Raw genomic sequence first — 25,699 nt, forward strand, 5'->3', positions numbered from 1 at the left:
TGCAGCACAGCAGCTGTTTTGCAGGGTTCCTCCCAGCAGGGCCCTGCACAGATCACCCCACGCCTCCTCCTCCTTTCTCGAGACTCGGGAAACTGAGACCCCAGTGCCGGGTCAGGGAGGCTGCCCCACAGGTGGGTGGAGGAGGGGAGACTTGGGAGGAGTGAAAGGGGGGAGACGCGTGGTTGAGAAGAGAGGTGCACGGGAAAGAGAGAGGCTCCAGGGCAGGGAGGAACGTGAGGTGAGGCAGCACGGGCGGGCTGAGGCTTCCGGCTGCCGTCTGGTCAGCACCACTGAGAGTTAGTTTGGGATGGATTCCCCATGGAGACTGGCTGTGTGGGAACTGGCTGGTGGAGACCGCTCTTACCAAAGGCTCAGCATTCTCCAGGAGTGACAGCGTCACTCGCTGCTTAGCTCTGTGATAGGAGGGGTGGTAGGGCTGTAATCGCTGAAGCGAGCCTTGTCGCTGTTGCCCAGTTGCTCAGCTGTGTCTGACTCTTTGCAGCCCCACGGACTGCAGCACGGGAAGCCAGGCTCCCCTGTCCTTCGCCATCTCCGGGAGCTGGCTCAAACTCCTGTCCACCGAGTCAGTGATGCCCTCCAACCACCTCACCCTCTGCTGTCCCGTTCTCCTCCTGCCTTCAATCTTCCCAGCATCAGAGTCTTTTCCAATGAATTGACTTTTTGCATCAGGTGGCCAAAATATTGGAGCTTCAGCATCAGTCCTTCCAATAAATATTCAGGCTTGATTTATTTTAGGATTGACTGGTTTGATCTTCTTGCTGTCCAAGGGTTGCTAAAGAGTATTCTCCAACACCACAGTTCAAAAGCATCAATTCTTCAGTGCTCAGCCTTCTTTAAGGTCCAACTCTCACATCCATACATGACTACCGGAAAACTATAGCTTTGACTATGTGGACCTTTGCTGGCAAATTTATGTCTCTGCTTTTTAATGCACTGTCTAGGTTTGTCATAGCTTTTCTTTCAAGGAGCAAACATCTTTTTAAAAATTTCCCTGGCTGCAGTCACTATCTGCAGTGATTTTGGAGCCCAAGAAAATAAAATCCCTCTCTGTTTCCATTGTTTCCCCATCTATTTCCCATAAATTGCTGGGACTGGATTCCGTAATCTTCACTTTTGAACGCTGAGTTTTAAGCCAGCTTTTTCACTCTCCTCTTTCACTTTCGTCAAGAGGCTCTTTAGCTCCTCTTCGCTGTCTGCCATATGGGTGGTGTCATCTGCATATCTGAGGTTATTGGTATTTCTCCCAGCGATCCTGAATCCAGCTTGTGCTTCATCCAGCCTGCATGTGCTCTGCATGTAAGTCAAATAAGCAGGGTGACAGTACGCAGCCTTCTCATACTCCTTTCCCAATTTTGAGTCAGTCCATTGTTCCATGGCAGGGGAAAGTACTTGTTTTTCCTAGCATGACTGACTGACCTTTCTCTCTGCAGTTGCTGACTTTGTAGGGCTAGATCCCAGAATTGCTGCGTGGCTGATAGATCCTACTGATGCCGCACCCTCTTTTGAAGATTTAGTGGCAAAGTACCTGGGAAACCCCACCACACTCACAGTCAACAGCACGGATGGAAATTCCTCAAGAAAGACTGTGGTGAGTTGTTTTAAGATACGGTGTATGGACCTTAATACAACCCTAATTTTCCTCTAAGAACTTTTTCTACTTCATGGAAAGCCCAGTAGTGAAAAGAACATTGCCGACATCCACTTTTACTTGTTTGGCAGAAATGCCTTCTGGTAGAGGATACTGAATAAGGATGGATGAGTTCTCTCCCTTTGTGAAGCTGTCCCTGGGAGATGCCATTCACGGCCTGATTCTCCTAAATGTGTCCTTGGTGTCAGAGGGACAGCTGCTTGTTGAAATCCTTTGTTCTGGAGGCTTGGCCCCCGTGGTGAAGGCCTGGGGCGGCCGGTCCTCGGTCCCTGTGGGGAGAGTCAGAGAGGCTGCCCAGGTCTGTCTCTCCAGGTCGCTCTCTCTTGTTGGGAACCACTGTCTGCAGAAGCAAGGGTGCGTGCAGCCCTGGAACCCTGCCCGGAGCCCGGGGCGAGGGACACCTGATGTGCTGCACCACAGGGCCAGGAGGCAGCCAAGCCGGAGCAGCGCCCGCGCCCTCAGCCGCTCTGTCCGGGCTCCCCAGCTCTCAGTTAACAAGCACAGTTCAAAGCACGGCTGGAAGGCCAAGCAGGCGGCTACGCGAGCCTGCCCTGCACGCCGGGCTGAGCTCGGGACTGCCGTGTGAGGCATTTGATCCTACAGACCCGCTTGGCGGGGTGGAGTCGGGGATCTGTGTCGGGTAGAGGCTTGGGGTTGGAAACACAGACCCTCGCTCTCCCTGAGCCTAAAGGGATTTGTCCGGGGAGCGTGGGGCAGCTGAGACTCAGAGGGAGGGCAGGGCGGGCTTGTCTAAAAGGGATTTGTCCGGGGAGCGTGGGGCAGCTGAGACTCAGAGGGAAGGCAGGGCGGGCTTGTCTAAAAGGGATTTGTCAGGGGAGCGTGGGGCAGCTGAGACTCAGAGGGAGGGCAGGGCGGGCTTGGGAAGCAGCAGCCAGGCAGCTCTGAGGACCCAGGCGGCAGGAGCCTGCCGACCCGGGCCAGCCATGAACCGTGACCTTTCCTCCATGCGTGACTTTTGCCTGAGATTCACAGCTTCAGTGCTCAGAGTCTCCTTTCTACCACTGTGCCACATGTTTGCCCCTTGGCAGGGCAGCAGGGTGTGGAGATGAGCAGTGTCCAAGGTCCATGCTGCTGGGCGGTGCTTCCCCAGACAGAGGCTGGGGCACTGCAGCTGGGGGAAAGAGTGGCCCCTGGGGTGTGGTCAGCCCCGTTCACGGAGGAGGACGCCGGTGCCCAGGGCTCATGTCTGCCCCTCGCCTGAGGTCAAGTCGAGGCCAGAGTGCAGTCTGACTCTCAAGGGGCGTTTTTCCTGGTGCACACATGTACACACATGTGCACACATGTGCAACTTAGAGGTGGGAGTGGCTTCAGGAGCAAAACACTCAGAGGTGCTTCCTCCCTGACGGAAGCCAGGGAGGCCCAGCCGCGCGGCCCAGGCACCCTGAGTGCCCCGGCTTACTGTTCCCCTGGGAGGCTCTGCCCAAGGCCTCGTCCACACTCGGCAGAAAGGAGGCAGCCTGGGAGGGACTCGTGCTTGTCCAGCGGCGTGTCTGTCGTGGGAGCACGTGGTGAGGGTGGGGCGAGGAGGGCCCTCTGCTCTGCAGGGTCCAGGGACGCAGCGTGAGACGCAGGAGCAGGAGAGCATGGAAACTGAGGATGGGTCCCGCGGGGGCGAGACTGCGTCGGAGAGAAAGACGATGACCTCCTCCTGGAGGAGAGCAGGTGCAACCGGCTGGGCTGCCGGGGCCTGAACACCGCCACGCGGCTTGAGCTGGTCCTGGGGAGGCCGCGCAGGCCAGTGCTGTGCGGCAGGCAGCATGTTCAGGCGGCAGGCTGGCCATGTGCCGGGCACAGCCCAGACACGGGCATGGACGTGCCCGTGGCTCCGGCAGAGCCAGACCCAGGGGCTGCACGACCACTTCATGGTGCGTCATGGGGAGGGGTCTCTGACGCTGCGTCTGGGCACCCAGAGTCCGCGGGCCATGTGGCAGAGAGGGGTGCAGTGGGGACGCCAGGCCTCTGGGAGGGAGTGGCTGTTGGACTGCGTGCCGGTGCTGAAGCTCCCCCGACCCTCGTTCCGGACTCTGGTTGGTCCACCTCCCAGAGGCTCTGTGCATGTCTGGGGCAAGGGTGGGTGGCGAGTGTGGAGGCCGAGACCAGGAGACCAAGTCCTGTTGTCTCTCCCACTGCGTGATCTTTGCCCCGGGCCACTTAGCTTCTCTGTGGCTCATTTCCTGTAAAATGAGGGCAGTGGGGGTGGAGGGAAAGTAAGAAAGCAGTAGGGATTTTGAGCTTGCTCAAGAAGAATATTCCGTGATATGGGGCTGCTCTTCTTGGGGTGATGGGTCACAGCACCAGGGTGCAGTCTCTGTGGAAAAGCTGTGGCTTCCTAGAGCGTGACAAGCGTCGCTCCCAAACGTTCCTAACTGTTCATTCTTTTGCTCTTTTGAAGAATCAGACTGTCCGTGCGAACCTGAGGGTGCTCCACAGACTGACGATGCACCTCTGCTCCCAGCTGCAGGCAAGGCGCTTCGTGGTACCTTCACTGCCTAGGGGCTGGCCTTCGTCCAGACCCACAGGAAGCACGTCCCCGAGGGCAGGAGACGGGAACCTGGGCGTCACTCACTGGAGGACTCTCCAGATGATGAGACCTGACTTTTTAAATGTCCTCTATAGGTTGACAACAATTGTAACATTGTTTTTAAAAAAGATTCTGATTCAGTGGGAACATTTCCAACGCTGCAATTAACGTAAAAGCTAAGTCCATTTCAGCTCCACTCAGAGGCTCATTGGGAAGCAGAGGTCATTTGAAGGACTAGTCAAGAAGGGTTGAATGTAGGGACCAGGCACCACAGCAAGGGCAGGAGTCCGGGCCAGCACGGGACAGAGCGCCTGGGCGGACAGGCAGTGGCCGGCAGCTTCTCCACCCCTGGCACTGAAGGGCAGGCTCTTACCGGGGCCCCGGGAAGGCAGTGTCCTGCAGGGGCCGCTTCCCTCTCCTCCTGCCTTCAAATGGGCAAAGCCAGCTTGAGAGCAGAGAAGGAACCCAGCTGATGTGGCCCAGAGGGCTGCAGCCCTTCCTCCTGTTCTGAAATTAAAGTGGGAAACTTAAACCACAAATACCTAAATCACACTGGAAAATGAGAAAGATGAAAGGGAAGTGGGAACGGAGCCTGTCCTACCGGATATTTCTGAATACTTCCATTTGGGCTTGATATTAATATTAATCATAAGATAGGATACTTGACGGAAATAGGAGTTTTAACCACGTCACCCAGAAGAGCTGCTCAGTGAGATTAAGCGGGCTGTGCAGCAAATGCGGGCAGAAGTTACCGGTTTCAAAGTAAGACGATGTCGTTTCTTCCCCTGAAACAGGTTTGTGGTTTATGGCAGCTCTTCCAGACTTTGGAGCTTCCTCTGATACCGATTTTGGCAGGTAAGCTGCCGTGAAGGTGATGCAGCCCTCTTTCCAGAGTTCTCTGTTCTGTCTGGGACGCCTGTCTTCTCGTGACTTAGTTTGGGGTGGTCGGTGCATCATATGGGCGCCTAGGAGCGGCAAACCCTCAGCTTCCCCTTCGTCCTCTGTGACGAGAGGATGTGGCGTGCGCAGCCTCCTGGTCTAGAAGGACGCTGGCGTCGGGGTCACGTGGGAGCCCTTCTGAGCTGCCTGTTCTGCAGGCGCCCTGGCCAAGGGGCCAGCGCCCTCCTGACTCCCGCACCCCCGAGAGCAGCAGCGGGGAGGGGGCCTGTCTGCAAGTTTCCCGTCAGCAGCTGTCCTGGTCCTGGAGTGCTGGACCCTCACACTTTGTGAGAAGTCCCTGGAAGGGCTGTTTTGGGCCCCCCGCTGTCCTTGCTTTTAGCCTCCAGCCCACGCTGTCCTGCTGGGCACCTGGGAGAGCAGGGCCTCGCACACAGCGCTGGAGCCCAGCGGCCGGGCCGCCTCCCCACCCACGGTGTCCCCACACCCACCGCTGCTGCCGTGGGCATCCGTGCTGACCCCGGGGGACGCTGCTGGGCCCGCACTGTCCTCGTGGTCTGCGTTGGGGAGGGAGGCTTGCTCCTGGCCCTGCAGTCTTTCTCAGAAATGACTCACTGCTGCTGCTAAGTCGCTTCAGTCATGTCCGACTCTAATGCGGTATCTGCTTTGGTGTTTGAATCACAGTGATGGAAAGCCACCGCATTCGGGTGAACAAGGAGGAGATGGAGCGGACGTCAGCGCTTCTCGGGGTGAGCGCGTCTGGCAGGCTGCCCGCGGGTGCTGGCCCTCCCCTGCCTGGTGGGCAGCTGCCAGCCAGCCCTGAGTGACTGGCCTTTTCTTCCTCACTTGGCCCAGCCTGGGGCACTGTCGCCCCATCTGACTCCTGCAGGGGATACCACGCTTGGAAAGAGTTGAAGCAAGACCATAGCTGGTGCCCGCCCCATGTGGACGTGTGCTGGTTTAGAGAGCATCGCTCCTTGAGTGAGTGAGGGCAGGTCATGGGTTTCTTGGATACTTTTAAAAAGCAAAAGCAAAGTTTTCTAACTGTAAAAAATACAGGGATGCATAAAGATGAAAAGGATGCATTAAGGGTTCCACTTAAGTTATTTTCAGGTTAATATTTTAAAGGAAACTCCGGGATGACCATCACCCAAGTCAAAGCTGAGAAGGCCCAGAAGCCCTGCTGGCCCTTCCCTGTCAGAGCCCCCTTCCTGACTTGGCAGTCCTTCAGCTGTCGATATCCTTTACAGTTTTCCATTTAGAAGCTTGATAGTGTAGTCGCTTTCTCTCAGAAGGAGCTGTGGGTTAGCCGTTATGTCTGGCCTCTCTCCCCATCTCAGCTTCCGGCCCGTGCCCCTTTAGCCGTCGTGTCTGGCCTCTCTCCCCGTGTCTCAGCTTCCGGTCCGTGCCCCTTTAGCCGTTATGTCTGGCTTCTCTCCCCGTCTCAGCTTCCGGCCCGTGCCCCTTTAGCCGTCGTGTCTGGCCTCTCTTCCTGTGCCCCTTGGGTCTTAGCGCCCCACTGCACGCTCCACCCCAGTGTGATGGCAGCAGAGTTGTGTCTGGCATCACAGGCCGTGCTGTGTCCCTGAGCGTGTCTCCTGGGGCCGTGGGCACATGCCGCCCGGGTCCGAGGCGCCCTGAACTGCTGGCGCAGCTTCGTCAGACAACACTGAATTGCTTTCCAAAGCCGCAGCTGCATGAAGGGCCTGTCCTGCCCTTCCTCCCCGGCACGGGTGCCCCGGACTCAGTGAAGATGCAGTGGTATCTCATCATGATGTTGGTTCCTCGTGTCCTGATTACTGGGGAGGGTGAATAGCTTTCATTTCCCTGTTGGCTGTGTGGAGTTTCTCCTTGGTAAGGGATCTGCTCAGCATTCTTACCCATCTGTGTATTGAGGGTTCCGGCTTCCACTTTCTGATTTATAGAACATCGCGATGTATTCTGGTTACAAGCCTGTTTCCCATACCTTCATCCTCTATGTCTTACCATTTCACTCTGTTAATGTCTTTTGATCAATGGACTCCTTAATTTTTAATTTTATCAATCTTTTTCTTTATGGTTAGTGCTTTTTGCATCCTGTTTAAGGAATCTTTGCTTTTGTCGAGTTCATGAAGTCTGTCTTCCATTACGCTTGAAGTTATTTTCATTAGCCTTTGCATTTAGGTTTATAAACCTGGAACTGATTTTTTTCTCTTTACATACTTTTTTAATTGAGAAGGAAATAGCATACAATGAATAATGCACATCTTTTTAAATTTATTGTGATAAAATACACTTAACATAAAACTTACCATCCAAACTGATTATATCTGCAGAAGTGAAGTGTTAGTCACTCAGTCGTGTCCAGCTCTTTGCAACCCCATGGACTATAGTCCGCCAAGCTCCTCTGTCCATGACATTCTCCAGGCAAGAATATTAGAGCGAGTAACCATTCCCTTCTTCCGGGGGATCTTCCCAACCCAGGAATGGAGCCCGGATCTCCTGCGTGGCAGGCAGGTTCTTTACCCTCTGAGCCACCAGGGAAGCTCTGTAACTGCAGAGTGCGATGGTAGGAAGCGTCCGTCTTGTTCTGCAGCCATCACCAGCTCCCGTCTCCATCACTGTCTTCGTCTTGTAAAACTAACACCTGCAGCTAGTACACGGTTGCTTGCCGTTCTCCCCCTCTCCCAGCTTCCGGCAGCCACCACTGCTGTTTGTCTCTCTATGATTTTGCGGACTCTAAGTCCTTCACGTAAGTGGAGTCGTAGCCTGCTTGTCTTTCAGTGACCGGCTCGTTTCACTTAGTGTCGTGTCCATGGGTTCATCCGTGCTGTGGCGTGCTGCAGAATTCCCTTGCTTTTCGAGGCTGATTCTCCACTGTGCGTGCCTGCCACCTTCTCACTATCTATCCACCTGTAGAGGGATGCAGGCTAGGTGGCTTCCGGACTTTACGTCTGTCTTTATGCCAGTGGAGAATGGAAGCGACTTAGCTGTTATTAGCTATTGTAAATGTGGGCTCTGAAAATAGGTATACAAATACCTCTTTAAGATCCTGCTTTCAGTTCTTTTGAACATATTCCCAGAAGTGAATTGCTAAATCTTACGGTAATTCTGTTTCTAATTCTTTGAGGAGCCGCCATGGTTTCTCCAAAGCCCCTGTACCATTTTACGTTCCCACAACAGCGCATAAGGGCTGCAGTTTCCTACATCCTCATCAACAGTTACTGTTTTCCGCTGGTTACTTTCTTTGACAGTAGCCATCCTAACGGGTGTGAGGTGGCATCCCACCAATGATGAGTGACGCTTAAAGTCTTCTAATGTGCTTACTGGCCGTTTGTACATCTTCTTTGAGAAATAATGTCTATTCGAGGCCTTTGCCCATTTTTGGATTGGATTTTTTTCTTACTGCTTAGTTTTTGGAGTTCTGCATATATTTTGGATATTAATCCTGTACCAACATGATTTTCGTATTTTTTCTTCCATTCTATGGATGGCCTTTTTACTCTGTTGATACGTTTTTATAAAGTTATACACTTCTACCTAATCAGTACTTTTTAATTTATTTATTTTTAATTGGAGGATCATTGCTTTACGATGTTGTGTTGGTTTCTGCTGTATACCAACGTGAATCAGCCAGAGGTGTACATGAGTCCCCTCCCTCTTGAACCTCCTTCCCACCTCCCACCGCAGTACTGTCTTTTGATGCACAAAATTTTTAATTTTCATAAAGTCTAATTTAAAATATCTTTCTTTTCTTACCTGTTCCTTTGGTGCCATATCTAAGTGATCCTTGCCAAATCCAACGCTGTTAGACTTTTGTCCGGCTTTCTTCTTAGAGTTTTATTATTTTAGGTCTTATATTTAGGTCCTTGACCAATTTTGAGTTAATTTTTGTGTATGATGTTAAGTAAGGATCCAGATTCATTTTTCTGCATGTGGATACCCAGTTTTCCCAGCACCATTTATTGACAAGACTGTCCTATCTCCACTGAATGGTCTTAGCACCTTGTCAAAATCATTTGACCACATATGCAAGGGTTTTTTGCATTTCTTTTCCGTGGGGATGGTCTTGATCCCTGTCTCCTATACAATGTCATGAACCTCTGTCCATAGTTCATCAGGCAGTCTATCCATCAGATCTAGTCCCTTAAATCTATTTCTCACTGCCACTGTATAATCATAAGGGATTTGATTTAGGTCACACCTGAATGGTCTAGTGGTTTTCTCTACTTTCTTCAATTTAAGTCTGAATTTGGCAATAAGGAGTTCATGATCTGAGCCACAGTCAGCTCCCAGTCTTGTTTTTGCTGACTGTATAGAGCTTCTATACAATCTGATTTTGGTGTTGACCATCTGGTGATGTCTATGTGTAGAGTCTTCTCTTGTGTTGTTGGAAGAGGGTGTTTGCTATGACCAGTGCATACTCTTGGCAGAACTCTGTTAGCCTTTGCCCTGCTTCATTCTGTATTCCAAGGCCAAATTTGCCCGTTACCTCAGGTGTTTCTTGACTTCCTACTTTTGCATTCCAGTCCTCTGTAATGAAAAGGACATCTTTTTGGGTGTTCTAAAAGGTTTGTAGGTCTTAATAGAACTATTCAACTTCAGCTTCTTCAGTGTTACTGGTCAGGGCATAGGCTTGGATTACTGTGATATTGAATGGTTTGCCTTAGAAACGAACAGAGATCATTCTGTCGTTTTTGAGGTTGCATCCAAGTACTGCATTTTGGAATCTTCTGTTGACCACGATGGCTACTCCATTTCTTCTGAGGGATTCCTGCCCGCAGTAGTAGATATAATTGTCATCCGGGTTAAATTCACCCATTCCAGTCCATTTTAGTTTGCTGATTCCTAGAATGTTGACGTTCACCCTTGCCATCTCCTGTTTGACCACTTCCAATTTGCCTTGATTCATGGACCTGACATTCCAGGTTCCTATGCAATATTACTCTTTACAGCATCGGACCTTGCTTCTGTCACCAGTCACATCCACAGCTGGGTATTGTTTTTGCTTTGGCTCCATCCCTTCACTCTTTCTGGAGTTATTTCTCCACTGATCTCCAGGAGCATATTGGGCACCTACTGACCTGGGGAGTTCCTCTTTCAGTGTCCTTTCATCTTGCCTTTCATACGAAAAGCAAAGGAGAAAAGGAAAGATACAAGCATCTGAATGCAGAGTTCCAAAGAACAGCAAGAAGAGATAAGAAAGCCTTCCTCAGCGATCAATGCGAAGAAATAGAGGGAAAGAACAGAATGAGAAAGACTAGAGATCTCTTCAAGAAAATTAGAGATACCAAGGGAACATTTCATGCAAAGATGGGCTCGATAAAGGACAGAAATGGTATGGACCTAACAGAAGCAAAAGGTATTAAGAAGAGGTGGCAAGAATACATGGAAGAACTGTTCAAAAAAGATCTTCACGACCAAGATAATCACGATGGTGTGATCACTCATCTAGAGCCAGACATCCTGGAATGTGAAGTCAAGTGGGCCTTAGAAAGCATCACTACCAACAAAGCTAATGGAGGTGATGGAATTCCAGTTGAGCTATTTGAAATCCTGAAAGATGATGCTATGAAAGTGCTGCACTCAATATGCCAGCAAATTTGGAAAACTCAGCAGTGGCCACAGGACTGGAAAAGGTCAGTTTTCATTCCAATCCCAAAGAAAGGCAATGCCAAAGAATGCTCAAACTACCACACAATTGCACTCATCTCACATGCTAGTAAAGTAATGCTCAAAATTCTCCAAGCAAGGCTTCAGCCAGCAATACGTGAACCGTGAACTCCCTGATGTTCAAGCTGGTTTTAGAAAAGGCAGAGGAACCAGAGATCAAATTGCCAACATCTGCTGGATCATGGAAAAAGCAAGAGAGTTCCAGAAAAACATCTATTTTTGCTTTATTGACTATGCCAAAGCCTTTGTCTGTGTGGATGACAATAAACTGTGGAAAATTCTGAAAGAGATGGGAATACCAGACTACCTGACCTGCCTCTTGAGAAATCTGTATGCAGGTCAGGAAGCAACAGTTAGAACTGGACATGGAACAACAGAGTGGTTCCAAATAGGAAAAGGAGTATGTCAAGGCTGTATATTGTCACCCTGCTTCTTTAACTTCTATGCAGAGTACATCATGAGAAACGCTGGACTGGAAGAAACACAAGCTGGAATCAAGATTGCCAGGAGAAATATCAGTAACCTCAGATATGCAGATGACACCACCCTTATGGCAGAAAGAAGAGGAACTAAAAAGCCTCTTGAAGAAAGAGGAGAGTGAAAAAGTTGGCTTAAAGCTCAACATTCAGAAAACAAAGATCGTGGCATCTGGTTGCATCATTTCGCGGGAAATAGATGGTGAAACAGTGGAAACAGTGTCAGACTTTATTTTTTGGGGCTGCAAAATCACTGCAGATGGTGATTGCAGCCATGAAATTAAAAGACTCTTACTCCTTGGAAGGAAAGTTATGATCAACCTAGATAGCATATTAAAAAGCAGAGACATTACTTTGCCAACAAAGGCCCATCTAGTCAAGACTATGGTTTTCCAGTGGTCATATATGGATGTGAGAGTTGGACTGTGAAGAAGGCTGAGCGCCGAAGAATTGATGCTTTTGAACTGTGGTGTTGGAGAAGGCTTCTGGACTCTTGGAGTCCCTTGGACTGCAAGGACATGCAACCAGTCCATTCTAAAGATCAGTCCTGGGTGTTCATTGGAAGGACTGATGCTGAAGCTGAAACTCTAATACTTTGGCCACCTCGTGCGAAGAGTTGACTCATTGGAAAAGAGCCTGATGCTGGAAGGGATTAGGGGCAGGAGGAGAAGGGGATGACAGAGGATGAGATGGCTGGATGGCATCACCAACTCGATGGACTTGAGTTTGAGTGAACTCTGGGAGTTGGTGATGGACAGGGAGGCCTGGTGTGCTGCGATTCATGAGGTCTCAAAGATTTGGACACGACTGAGCGACTGAACTGAACTGAACTGCAAGGGTTTATTTCTGTGCTCACTATTTTATGAGTGTGTTTGGTTTGTATGTCTACTTTATGCCAATGGAAAATGGAAAGCATGCTCAATTGTGTCTGACTGTGAACCCCACAGACTTAGCCCGGCAGGCTCCTCTGTCCATGGAGTTTTCCTGGCAAGAAGACTGGAGTGGGCTGCCTTTCCTTCTCCAGGGGGTCTTCCCGGCCCAGGGACCAAAGCCTCGTTTCCTGTATCTTCCACAATGCACGCTGTTCTGAGCTACCAAGCCTCCTTTGGCAACACCACGAGTTTTATTACTGTGACCATGTAGTAAGTTTTAAAAGCAGGAAGTGTGGGTCATGCGATTTTGTTCTTCTTGGTCAAGATTGTTTTGGCTAATTGGTGTTCCTTGAGACTCCATATGAATTTTAGGGTGGATTTTTGTATTTCTGAAAAAATTGTCTTTAGAATTTTGGCAGGGGTTGCATTGAATCTGTAGATCACTTTGACGACCTCTTAATATGCTGCCTTCCAATCCGGGAGCATGAGACGGGTTTCCACTTATTTACGTCGTTTTGGGTTCCTTTCAGCAGTGTTTAGTGGGAAAGGATCTCCCTGCCAGTGCAGGGGTCGTGGGTGTGACCCCTGGGTGGGAAAGGATCTCCTGCCAGTGCAGGGGACGTGGGTGTGACCCCTGGATGGGGAATATTCCCTGGAGAAGGAAATGGCAACCTGCTACAGTACGCTTGCCTGGGAAAGCCCATGGACAGAGGAGCCTGGTGGGGCTGCAGCCCAAAGGGCTGCAAAGAGTCAGGCACGACTTAGCAACTAAACAACAACCTGCTGAAGCTTCCACCGTGTAAGCTCCTCACCTTGGTCAGGTTAATTCCTGCACATTTTACGCTTTTCGATACTGTCGCGAATGGAATTGCTTTTGTAGTTTCCGTTTCACGTTGTGTGTAGAAATGAAACTAACGTTTGTGTGTTGACGTTATATCCTGCTATTGTGCTGCGTTCAGAAAGTTCTAACCATTTTTCGGTAGAATCTTTAGGATTTTTCTGCATATAAAATCATGTCATCTGCAACCAAGGATAACTTTACTTCTTCATTTCCAATCTGGATGCCTTTTATTTCTTTTTCTTGCCTGATTGCCCTGGCTGGAATTGCTACACCATGTTGCATAGAAGTGGTGAGAGCAAACATCCTTGCCTTTTTCCTGATCCTAGGGAACTCTTTCGTCCTTTCGCCACTAAATATGATGCTTGCTGTGAGTTTTTAATCTTTGACTTATTATGTTGAGATAGTCTTGTTCCATTCCTAGTTTTCTGAATGTTTTTTATCATAAAAGGGTTTTTATCGAAAAAGTTTTTATCATAGTGTCAAATGCTTTTTTTTGCATTGTTTTAAATGATCATGTAACCCCCCGCGTTCATTCTGTTTTTGTGGCATATTATATTGATTAATTTTCATATGTTGAACCATCCTTGCATTCCAGGAATAAATTCCACTTGGTCATAGTGTATAATGCTTCCAATATACTGCTGAATTCTGCTTGCTAGCCATTTGTTGAGAAATTTTGTATCAGTGTTTATAAAGGATGTTGCTCTGTAGACTTCTTGTAGTGTGTTTGTCTGGCTTTGGTATCAGGATAATTGCTGGCCTCAAAGTGAGTTGGGAAATGTTGCCTTCTCTTCAATTTGGGGGGAAAATTTTGAGAAGGATTGGATTAGGTCTTGTATGAATGTTTGGTAGAGTTTGCCACTGAAGCCATTGCGTCCAGGGCTTTGTTTATTGGAAGATTTTTTATTTGATTTCTGCTCCTTACTAACTATAGCTCCATTTTTCTATTTCTCCATGATTTAGTCTTGGCAGGTTTTGTGTTTCTACGGATTTGTTCCATCTAGGGTCTCCAATCTGCTGGTGTACAGCTGTTCATAGTGCTCTCTGATAATCCTGTTTATTTCTGTAAAATTGGTAGTAATGTTTTCACCTAAATTTCTGATTTCTGTAATCTGAGCCTCCTGTGTCTTCTGGGTCTAGCTGGCTAAAGGTTTGTCGATTTTGTTGGTCTTTTTAAAGAGCCGAATCTTGGTCTCACTGGTTTTCTCTATCGTTTTTATATCCTGCATTCCACTTGAGTCTGCCTCTTACTTATTGCTTCCTTCCTCTGCTGTCTTTGGGTTTAGTCTGCTCTTTTTTCTAGTTCCTTCATTTGTGAAGTGAGGTTATTGAGTTCAAGTCTTTCTTGTTTTTTAATATAAGCATTTACAGCTATAAATTTCCTCCTCAGCACTGCTTTCACTGCGTCCCGTATGCAGGTGTGTTGTGGCTTTGTTTTCATTCATCTCTAAATAATTTGTAAATTCGTTTTTTATTTCCTCTTTGATCTTTTGCTTATTTGGAAATGTGTTGTGTAATTTATACAGTTTTGTAAATTTTTATTTTTCCTTTGGTTATTGATTTCTAACTTCAACTTCCTGTGGTCATGTCATATTTTCTATGATATCGATCTTTTAAAATCTCTTAAGACTCAGTGGCTGAAAATGTAGTCTATCTTGGAAAATGAGAATACCCCATGTACGGGTCATTGTTGGGTAGAGTGTTAGGTGCTGTCTGTTAGATCTGGTTGTTTTCATTGTTGTTTGAGTCTCCGTTTCCTTACTTACGGGTTTCCCAGGCGGCTCAGTGGAAAAGAACCTGCCTGCACTGCAGGAGCCCTGCGTTCATTCCCTAGGTCAGGGAGATACCCTGGAGAAGGGGACGGCTGCCCACTCCAGTCTTCTTGTCTGGACAATTCCATGGCAATGCAGTCCATGGGGCTATGTTGTGGTTGTTCTAGCCATTACGGAGTGGGACATTCACACCTCCAACCGTTACTGTAGAACCACTGTCCATCTCTCCCTTCAGTTCTGTTAGTTTTTCTTCATGTATTTTCACGGTCTGTGGATATTTTAATGTAGATGCTCGTATTGCTACGTCTTCCTGCTGCATCAGGAATAGCGCATCACCCTCGGTCTCTTAGAACCACTTTTCATTTGCGTTCTGTTTTGTCTGATATTAATGTAGCCACCCTTGCTGTGTTTTCATTACTGTTTGAATGGAGTGTCTTTTTCTGTCCTTTCCATTGCAACCTGTTTACATCTTTAAAAGGAGTCTCCTGCAGACAGCATATAGTTGGACCATGCGTTTTTATTCATTCTGCCAGTCTCTCTGTCTTTCTACGTTTTTTCTGACCATAAAGAGAGGAGGTGAGGGACTCGTAAACTCAGCATGTCCTGCTGCTGTGCCCAGCAGTGTGTTCATCAGCTGCTCCACGAGCTGCCTTTGTCTCTAGTGTGGGCCTGCTGTGCCCCCGCCCCCCGCCCCTCGCCTGGGTCTCTAGTGTGGGCCTGCTGTGCCCCCGCCCCTCGCCTGGGCCGAGCACCAGTCTGTGTGGTTGTCAGAGCTGCTCCCTCTGTTGGGAGGGAGGGTCCTGCATCGCAGTCAGTGGCCGCCTGCAGTTACTCGCCCAGGCGAGTCTCGAGCTTACAGGGAGATGCTGGGTCCCGTTGCTGGTCACAGTGCTGCTGGAGAGTTCCTGCTGCCCCTCCTTCTGTTTGGTGAACGTTTACTATTTTTACTTCTTCCAGTTTGTCTCCTTGGATCCACCTCACTTAGGAGACTGATTGTGTGAGCTATTCCATCACGAGCCAACATCTGTATTTTGTAATCTCTCATTTCGGTAAATTGTGAATTGTTATTTTTGTTGTTCGTACAAGATCTTTTGCTGAGCATTATTTGATGCACTAATCAAACTATCTTGAATTGTGGATACTGTTGGTAAGATTGTGTTTGTTGCTTTCATAGTCTCGCCTCAAGGAACTGGAGCGAGAAGCCCATTTTGTTGCAGGAGAACGGTTTCTTATCACGAGTAATCATCAGCTTCGAGAGGTAAAGCTGAGTTTCGGTTCTTTGATAGAACATGCTTCCTATTCACGGGTTAAGGGGAGATTTATTCTGAGTTTATGAGCATTATTCTGTGTGGCTGTCTGAAAAGTACGTAGGTGGCTCGTGTTCCCTCACGCTGAGATTCATCACTTCAAGGCCCCTAAATCTGAGAGCAGGACCGAGTCAGGACCTACGCATTTGGGAGCACCTGATCAGAGGCCGGCTGCTGGCCTCTGTGATGGTGACGTGCAGGTCCTCTGAGGGCTAGGACCGCTCACCACGGGACATTGCCTCTGTTGCAGATCCTGTTTGGCAAGCTGCGGCTGCACCTGCTGTGCCCACAGGACACACTTCCCACGACGGGGCTGCGGAGACTCCCGTCCACGTCGGAAGCTGTGGTAAGGTTCGACAGTGTCCCCTTGCTCTCTGAAAGAGCGGCACATCCACACGGCAAGCGAGTCCCTCTCAGCCCCCAGGCTCCTTGTGGTAGATGAGCCTGCAGCAACCTCCACAGAGCAATTCCATTCAGCCATTTCCTTCTGTAGCAGGAGAGGGGTCCCTGCCCCAAGGTTGCCCTTCAGGTATGAATGAGGGACACAGGCTTTTACGGTACAGTTTTCCAGTGGCAGTAAATTAGGTTGATTTCCTGCAACGACAATTTGATGGAATTTTGTCCTGAAAACCAAATTCTTGACCATCTAGTCATGACCTCTTAGTGTCATACCCTCGTAAGAGACTGGAAATAGGGGAGAGTCATCACTTGTCTTCTTTCCCCAAGTTTACTTTAGAAAGTCTAGCTGTCCCTCTCTTGGGAGGAGTGCATTTCTAAAAAGACAGAGAGTAGGGAGACGTACTCTGATTCAGTGGCAGAGAATGAGCAGATGTCCAGAATCCAGGAAGTGGCGCCCGCAGAAGCCTGCAGAGAGGAGGTTGGCAGCTCGGCGAGATGACCTGCGTTGCTCCTGCACGGCCGCCGTGCAGGCCCCGGTCCCTCTCTGCGCCTTGTCCCGCTCGGGCTTTGTAGCCGCGGAAGGTTTCCTTCCAGACTGCCCTGTGCATGTTGCCCCTCCAGCCCCCACCTTCGGTTCACCTCAGCCCCGGCAGAGCTGTGTGCTTGCTGACCGTCCCCCGACCCAGCCCTCAGTGGCTGGACAGCAGTTACCAAGGGACCCCTCCTCCCCTTGCCCCCAGAAGGACCGCTCCCTGGTGGGACTTGACTCTGCCCCCTGCCTGAGTCATCCCCAGCCTGGTGAGCAGCCGCCTCCTGTGTCCTCAGAGCCGGCAGTGGCCCTCCCTTGCTGCTGATGCACCACATCCTGGCAGAAGGGTCTTTTAAAGCCTGAGGAGTCACAGTGCCGCCCTGCCTTCGGCTCTCCACGGCACTCAGACTGAGACCCCGGCTCTCTAGTGTGTACACCGCCCACGCGCGGGGGTCTGGGCCCAGTCTTTCCTTCTCCGCCTCATGCCACACTCCCAGCACCAGCGAGCACACTTCCCACAAGCTCCCTCCTCAGGCTGGAGGCTCCCTGTGGGTTTCGCTCAGCTGGCTTCTGACTGTCAGCTTAAGCACTGCTTCCAGAAAGACCCCCTTGTCACAGATGCCTGTCAGGCCCCCGGTTGCAACCGCTTCCTTCACCTTGATTTGTTTTCTGCTTATACCTTGCCATGCTGGTGGGAATGTAAATGGATGCAGCTACCGTGCAGAACCCTATGAAAGTTCCTTAAAAACCTACAAATAGAACTACCATTCGACGCAGCAACCCCACTCCTGGGCGTACACCTGGAGAAAAGCGTAATTGGAAAAGATGCACGCACTGTGGCATCCACTGTGACACTATTCACAGTAGCCAAGACACGGAGGCGCCCTAACTGTCCATCCACAGAGGGATGGGTAAAGACGATGTGGCCCGCGTGCACAGAGGGAGACCGCTCAGCCATGAAAAAGAGCAGACGGGGACTTCCCTGCTGGCCCTTGTGGTTGAGACTCCTGGCTTCCACTGCAGGGGGATGGGTTTGATCCCTGGTTGAGATACTAAGATCCCACATGCCGCGTGGAGCAGCCAAAGAATAAAAATATGCAGAAGTCATTAAAAAAGAATTCTTTTAGGAAAAGAATGCATGAAATACTGCCATTTGGAGCACCATAGATGGACCTAGAGATTACCATACTGAGTGACGGCAGTCAGACAGAAGACAAACGCCATATCACTCATGGAACCTGCTGCTTTAAAAATGATGCAGATTACCTTAGTTATAAAATAGAAACAGACTCGCAGACACTGGAAACACACTTATGGTTACCAAAGGGGAAAGGGTGGCAAGTGAGGAATAATCAGGACTTGGGTGAATATATATGTACTACTGTACATAACATGGCATCTGGTCCCATCACTTCATGGCAAATAGATGGGGAAACAATGGAAACAGTGAGAGACTTTATTTGGGGGGGCTCCAAAATCACTGCAGATGGTGACTGCAGCTGTGAAATTAAAAGACGCTTGCTCCTTGGAAGAAAAGCTGTGACCTACCTAGACAGCATATTAAAATGCAGAGACGTTACTTTGCCAACAAAGGTCCATCTAGTCAAAGCTATGGTTTTTCCAGTAGTCATGTGCAGATGTGAGAGTTGGACCATAAAGAAAGCTGAGCACCAAAGAATTGAAACTTTTGAACTGTGGTGTTGAAAAAGATTCTTGAGAGTCCCTTGGACTGCAAAGAGATCCAGCCAGTCAATCCTAAAGGAAATCAGTCCTAAATTTTCATTGGAAGGACTGATGCTGATGCTGAAGCTGCAATACTTTGGCCTCCTAATGAGAAGAACTGACTCATTGGAAAGATCCTGATGGTGGGAAAGACTGAAGGCAGGAGGAGGGATGAGATGGTTGGATGGCATCACTGACTCAATGGACATGAGTTTGAGTAGGCTTTTGGAGTTGGTGATGGACAGGGAAGCCTGGTGTGCTGCAATCCATGGGGTCACGAAGAGTCGGATAAGACTGAGCTACTCAACTGAACTGATATATAACGCTGGGGAAGGAAATGGCAACCCACTCCAGTATTCTTGCCTGGAGAATTCCATGGACAGAGGAGCCTGGTGGCCTGCAGTCCATGGGGTCCAGACAGTCGAACATGGCTGCGTGACTAACACATATATAACATAGATGACCGCCAAGAACTCCTGTGTATAGCACAGGGCACTGTACTCAGCATCCTGTGATAGCCTATATGAGGACAGAGTCTAAGAAAGAAGGAATAAATGTGTGTGAGTGACCAGATTGCTGTACACCTGGCTCTAATGCAACACTGTAAGGCAACTGTATGCCAATAAAATTTTTGAAAAGAAAATTAACTTGCCTAGTTACTTGTTTGCTGTTCCAGTAGGGTGTAGGTTGCACAAATCAGAGACCCCACCTGCCTTGTTTGCGACGTCCCCAGAGCCAGATGGCCTAGAACTAGCCCTTACTGGGGCTATTTTTTCACAGAGTGTGGCCAGGGCAGGGAGCAGGACCGCCATGCTGAAGAGTCTGGGTGGGCTTCAGTGCCACATGGCAGCGTGCCCTTGAGCTCCAGGAGTGGTGGGACCTGAGAGAGCCATAACTGTCCCCTCGGGCTGCACCCAAGCTGGGGGTCTCGGCCTGATTTATTCTGTGTCCGGGCACCCTCTCCCTCTCCTGTGTTGCTCCTCAACTCTTCCTGACAACCAGCAGCAGAGGAGGAAATGTGATTCTCCCCTGTGCCGACGTGCTTTCCTGTGGATGGGGTTAAGACAATGCCCTGCAGCTTTCTTCACAAAGACATAGTCAACGTGAACCATATTCTGTTAGCCTTGCTGGCAAGTAGATGGGGAAAAAGTGGAAACAGTGGCAGAATTCACTTTTCTTGGTCTCCAAAATCACTGGATGGTGACTACAGCCAAGAAATTAAAAGATGGTTGCTCCTTGGAAGAAAAGCTATGACCAACCTAGACAGAATATTAAAAAGCAGAGACATCACTTTGCCAACAAAGATCTGTCTAGTCAAAGCTATAGTTTTTCCAGTGGTCATGTACAGATGTGAGAGTTGGACCATAAAGAAGGCTAAGCACCAAAGAATTGATACTTTTGAATCGGGGTGCTGGAGAAGACTCTTGAGAGTCCCTTGGACAGCGAGGAGATCAAACAGTCAATCCTAAAGGAAATCAATCCTGAATATTCATTGGAAGGACTGAAACTGAAGCTCCAATACTTTGGCTATCCAATGTGAAGAATGAAGTCAGTAGGAAAAGACCCTGATGCTGGGAAAGATTGAGGGCAAGAGAAGGGAACCACAGAGGATGAGATGTTGGATGGCATCACCAACTCAGTGGAAGTGAGTCTGAGCAAACTTTGGGAGATAGTGAAAGAAGGGCAGCCAGGTGTGCTGCAGTTCATGGGGTCACGAAGAGTCAGACATGACTCAACAGCTGAAAAGTGAAGTGAAAGTCACTCAGTGTCTCCAGCTCTTTGCGACTCCATGGACTATACAGTCCTGGGATTCCCCAGGCCAGAACACCAGAGTGGGTAGCCTTTCCCTTCTCCACAGGATCTTCCCAACCCAGGAATCGAACCAGGGTCTCCTGCATTGCAGGCAGATTCTTTACCCACTGAGCTATCAGGGAAGCAACAACTGAACAACTTACTTAGCTGGGGAAGTCACACTATTCTGTACACTTAAAAAGATGAACCTTCTCTGGGTAACACGTGCGCATGGTTCCCAATTGAAAACTGACTCCTCTATGTCCCTTCTCCCTTCCTGTCCCCCATTCCTGCCCCGTCCCCCGGCACTGAAAGGGGTGTAGACCAGTGGTGAGACGGACAGCCTAGATCAGCAAGGAAGGGTGCAACTGTGAGCTTAGGTGTGGTTTTATTAGACCTTGTTTTTAGTTTCAGGTTCATGAGAGAGCTGAGCAGAAGGTACTAGAAGTCTCATATACCCCCTGCCCCTCTGTAACACACACAGTCCCCCTACCGCCAGCATGCCCCACCAGGGGGTACGTTTGTTGCAGAGGATGAGCCCGTTGTGACACGTCATCGTTCCCAAAGTGTAGTCTGCACTGGGGTCACTCTTGGTGTCACGTGGGCTCAGAGACGTTCGGCGACAGGTGTCCACCGTTGTAGCATCGCGCAGAGTGGTTTCACCGCCTAAACGTCCTCTGTTCCCCCGTTCACCCTCCCCTCCACCCCGGCAACCACTGTTTCCATAGCTTTGTCTTTTCCAGAGTACCGTATAGGAGTTAGTTATTCTGTGGCCTTTTCAGATTTGAGTCTTTCAGCTAGTGATGTGTGCTTAAGGTTCTTCCATGTCTTTTCAGAGCTCATTTCTTTTTAACACAGAGTCCTATTCCATCTATTTACCTACTGAGGGATGTCTTAGTTGCTTCCAAGTTTTGGCAATTATGAATGAAGTTGTTTAACACTCATGTGCAGGTTTTCCTGTGGACATAAGTTTCCGTCTCATTTGAGTAGATAATTTCTGGATGGTTTTGTGAGAAACCACCAAACTGTCTTCCAAGGTGGCTGCACCGTTTGCATCCCCCCAGCAGTGACGAGAGTTCCTGCTGCCCACGCCCTTGCCAGCACGTGGCGGTGTCCGTGTCCTGGATTTTGACGAAGACCACCCTTGGGACTTCCGTGGCCATCCAGTGGTTAAGACACTACACTTCCACTTCAGGGCACGCAGGTTCAAGCCCTGGTTAGGCAGCTAAGTTCTCACAAGCCATGTGCCCAACAATAAACAAGTACAAATTAAAGGTAGAAAGAGTGCTCTTGCAGTCGGCTGGAGAATGGAGGAAGCCCACTAACAGGCCTTGGCCGTGGCGTGGGCTCCGCTGGCTCAGTGTGTAGGTGCCGGTGGTGAGGCTGGGGCAGGGCAGACACGCCCAGAGCGTTTTGAGAACAGAAGGGTGGTTCTGTAAGTGTGAGCTCACGTGAGTGTGAATGTGAGTAATTCCTGGTTATCTTAGTTCTGCACCTGAGCAGGTAGAGACGGCCGCTACCCAGGAAGAACCAAGAGAGAAGCGGTTTACTGGGCAGGGGCGAGGGGTGTCAAGTGCTCAGTCTTGCGCTTGGGAAGACAAATGTGGGCACAGATGTTGACACAGAGCAGCTGGGTCTGTGAGGAGACGGCTCATGCAGGAGGTGCTCACTTGGACGTCATCGCCCTGGGGGTCAGCCCTCCACGCTGGCAGGAGATTTTGAGAACTGCTCCTGCCTAGACCCTCGACTAGGCCACAGAGTCAGAGGCCAGGGGTGTGCGGCCCAGTCCTAACAGGCTTTTGAAGCTCTCCCACTGAGTCCATAAGCAGCCCGCACCGATAACCACAGAACTGAACGCTGAGAAACTGCCACGTAGGGGTCAGAGAGAAGAGGCGCCAGGCAGAGGCTGCGGATTAGCCAGAGATGGAAAAGAACGTGGTGCCCGGAGCCAACAGGGAGTGTGTGATAAAGCGCTCGCAGTGACCGAGGCCGTCACTCTGCCTCTGACAGTCACCCGGCGCGGCAGGGCTGCATCCAGAGATCAAACACTCCATTCTCCTCAAGTGTGCCCAGACAGCTCGACTGGAGATACGCAGGGAGCCTGCGGTTAGAGTTCTTTTGTGAGTAAAGTATCAGGATAAAGGGAGCGAGCTGATCTTAAGCAGTTTTCATGGCTGAGTGTTTTCATGCGCTTTGATCCCCCGAGGGACGGCTTCTCTAAGAAGCTGCAGTGCTGGGTTGCACGGAGGCAGGACTCCTCCCGGGTAGAGCCTGCTCAGGGGACTCCAGCGGTGGCCCTCCTGTTGCGTCCCTGTGGCCGGCCCAGGCTGTGTGTGGTCAGTCGTCTGCAAACAGAGAGCAGCACGGCTCGGGGGCTCACACCAGGGCCTCACAGCTGAGAGCAGCACGGCTCTGGGGCTCACACCAGGGCCTCACAGCTGTGTGGTCAGTTCTCCCCCAAAGGGACTTGCAGATTCAAAATGACCCTGATTCCCTAGCAGGACTTTTTGGTACAAACTGGCGAACCAAAACCCAAATTTATATGGAGATGCCAAACGCTAGAAGAGCCAAGATAATCTTAAAAGCACTGCTGAGGGCCTCAGTCTGTTGGCTGCCAAGAGCCATCATAAAGCAATTGAGAGTGAAAGTGGCTCGGCTGCGTCCAGCTCCTTGCAACCCCACAGACTAGAGTCCATGGGATTCTCCAGGCCAGAATACTGGAGTGGGTTGCCATGCCCTCCTCCAGGGGATCTTCCTGACCCAAGGATCAAACCCAGGCCTCCTGCGTTGCAGGCGGATTCTTTACCACTGAGCCACCAGGGCAGCCCCTCATACAAGGACCAACCTTAACACCGGATATTGAACAAAGGGAGCCCCACACAAAGAACACTTATCCTGTTCCACTGATAGGAAGTTCACAAAATGGTAAAGACTGGTCTTGCTGGAGGAGGCCAGGGTGGTGGTTACCTCTGGGGGAGGGACAGAGACCTGTGTGGGAACCTGGAATGTTCCCTCTGGCAGTACCCAGGCATGTTCCCTTTGTGATAATTTAATAAACCTAGTTCATGGGATCTTGTACTTTCTGTATGTTGTACTTCGACTTTTAAAAATTAAATTGAAAACGCGTAGTCACATCCCAGCGTTGCCTCCCCAGCTGGGTGCCCAGGTAGCTGTGTCTCAGGTGTTGGGTGTTCCGAAACTGTGGAGTCACACAACTGTAGGCATTTTCCTCATTTACTCCTCCGCATGGTACTTACATGCCCTGGGTTTCGATTTCAGGGATTCAGATCTCAAGAGGAATCTTCCTTCCAAGCTCGTGTGAAGTGCCTTTCGCTCCCATGTATACAGAAATGACTCTGTTAGGGGATTAAGACTATGACACTTGAGTAACTGGGTTTATTACAAGTCTTCATTTTGGAAAGTGTGCTCAAGATAGACCATGTATTATCAGGACTTTCTCCATCTGAAAATGAGTGTTAAACTGTTAAAATTAAGTGAAGGAATTCTGTTGGTGATATTTATTCTTATTTTTTAGTTAAATGCTCTGCAAGACCTTCATCCATTACCCAAAATAATTTTGGAATACAGGCAGGTAAGTTAGATTTATTTTTTCTGTAAGTATGTTGGTAACAAAGGGGGCCCACGTGACACCCAGAATCATCACAGAGGTAGCCCTGACCGCATCCTGAAGGGATGGTTTGTTCAGGCTGACCTCGTGCAAGCCCGGCTTCCTCTGCGTGGAGGCAACATTCCTTGCGCCCCGGCGTGGCGCCGTGTGAATTAGAGGCCTCCCCGGGCTCACTGGCTGCTGAGCACACCCCCGTTTCTAGCTGCCCTCCCAGCCCTCCGGTTTCTCCGTCGCGCACCTGGCGTCTGTGCGCTCACGGCAGTTGCTGCCACTCAGCGTGGTGGTTTGCTGCTGTTCCTGTGAGGGCTGGGCAGCCGGAGGGGTGGGTGACGGTCGCCCCTGAACTAAGAGGCGCCGCGGCAACCCTGGGTGACGCTCCCGGGTGACGTTCCCGTTCTCTCTGCAGCTTTCCTGTAAAAAGCATCGTTAGAAGGAGCAGGGTGACATCTTTCTCTGTTGGCTGTCGTTGTTTGATCCTGGGCACCACACAAGGCCATTTCAGGGCCTCCTGGGGTTACCTGAGGGGACAGGCAATGAGCCACACCCAGCACGCTGAGAAGCACGGCTTTGACGCTTGTTCCTCATTTAAGCGCTTAAACAGAGAAAGTGACCGTTTCTGTTTTACGATCTAGGTTCACAAGCTCAAGTCCACCTTTGTAGATGGACTGCTAGCCTGCATGAAAAAGGTAACAAAGCTTAAAAATATATATATATGGTGACTGGGAATGTGAGTCACTTAGACATGAGTGCAGATACAAGTAGAATTTCTGTAAATAGTCTAAGATTCTTGAACCTATGAGCCACAATTTTGTTATCATTCTGCTCTACAGCGTAAGTTGACATTTCACCTTAAAATCTCGTATTCATGTGGAAGCTCTGCCGACGACCTCATGCTCTTCTGCCTGTTGCCGCGTGTCCTTTCCGCAGTCCCTCGAGGGGGATGTTGTTTCAGTTCACGCATGAGAAGGCTGCGGTCCGAGGTGCTGTGGCTTGCACGAGGCTAATGTTGAGGGACAGCCCCCGCCCGTCAGGGGAGGGCAGCCCCTCCTCAAGTCCACGCTGAGCCCCCCATGGCACGTCAGCCTCTGCACCGGTCGGGGAGAATCTCGGTCACCCTGACCACGTGTGGGAGTCCTGTAACCCCAAGGACCCTCGGGTTGGGAGTTCAGGGCCGTTGGCTTGGGTCTCCAGGGCAGCGCTCTGAGAGCTGTGTGCTGTAGGCAGAGAGGGCCAGCATGTGGGTGCCTCCACGCGGCATCAGAACCTAAACCGATTCTTTCCCACTGATCAAGGGCGCCGTATCCTCCACGTGGAACCAGACGGGCACTGTGAGTGGAAGGCTGTCAGCGAAGCACCCGGTGAGTCAGCGCTGGGGAAGCGCCGTCTCTGTGAGGGAGGTTTCGCCTGGATGCGTGGTTGCCGGTGCACTTTTTGTTTCTGAAAGGAGAAAGAAAAGAAAGTGAAGTTGCTCAGTCATGTCCGACTCTTTGCGACCCCATGGACTGTAGCCTACCAGGCTCCTCCGTCCATGAGATTGGTTGCCATTTCCTTCTCCAGGAGATCTTCCTGACCCAGGGACTGAACCCAGGTCTCCCGCACTGC

At 50.1% G+C, this 25,699-nt stretch overlaps 1 protein-coding gene across 1 annotated transcript in view; it reads left to right on the forward strand.

Annotated features, from left to right (window-relative positions):
• Nucleotides 1–25,699, forward strand: part of POLN (DNA polymerase nu) — a 141,651-nt gene that overhangs the window by 46,705 nt on the left and 69,247 nt on the right. Inside the window, exons 6-14 of the mRNA XM_052641794.1 lie at nucleotides 1,452–1,609; nucleotides 4,083–4,151; nucleotides 5,006–5,066; nucleotides 5,793–5,857; nucleotides 15,896–15,979; nucleotides 16,279–16,374; nucleotides 24,005–24,061; nucleotides 24,730–24,783; nucleotides 25,390–25,455. Coding sequence (XP_052497754.1) covers nucleotides 1,452–1,609; nucleotides 4,083–4,151; nucleotides 5,006–5,066; nucleotides 5,793–5,857; nucleotides 15,896–15,979; nucleotides 16,279–16,374; nucleotides 24,005–24,061; nucleotides 24,730–24,783; nucleotides 25,390–25,455 — 710 coding nt within the window. The remainder of the gene's footprint in view (nucleotides 1–1,451; nucleotides 1,610–4,082; nucleotides 4,152–5,005; nucleotides 5,067–5,792; nucleotides 5,858–15,895; nucleotides 15,980–16,278; nucleotides 16,375–24,004; nucleotides 24,062–24,729; nucleotides 24,784–25,389; nucleotides 25,456–25,699) is intronic.

This window comes from Budorcas taxicolor, chromosome 6, assembly GCF_023091745.1.
Source record: "Budorcas taxicolor isolate Tak-1 chromosome 6, Takin1.1, whole genome shotgun sequence".
NCBI classification, from domain to species: domain Eukaryota; kingdom Metazoa; phylum Chordata; class Mammalia; order Artiodactyla; family Bovidae; genus Budorcas; species Budorcas taxicolor.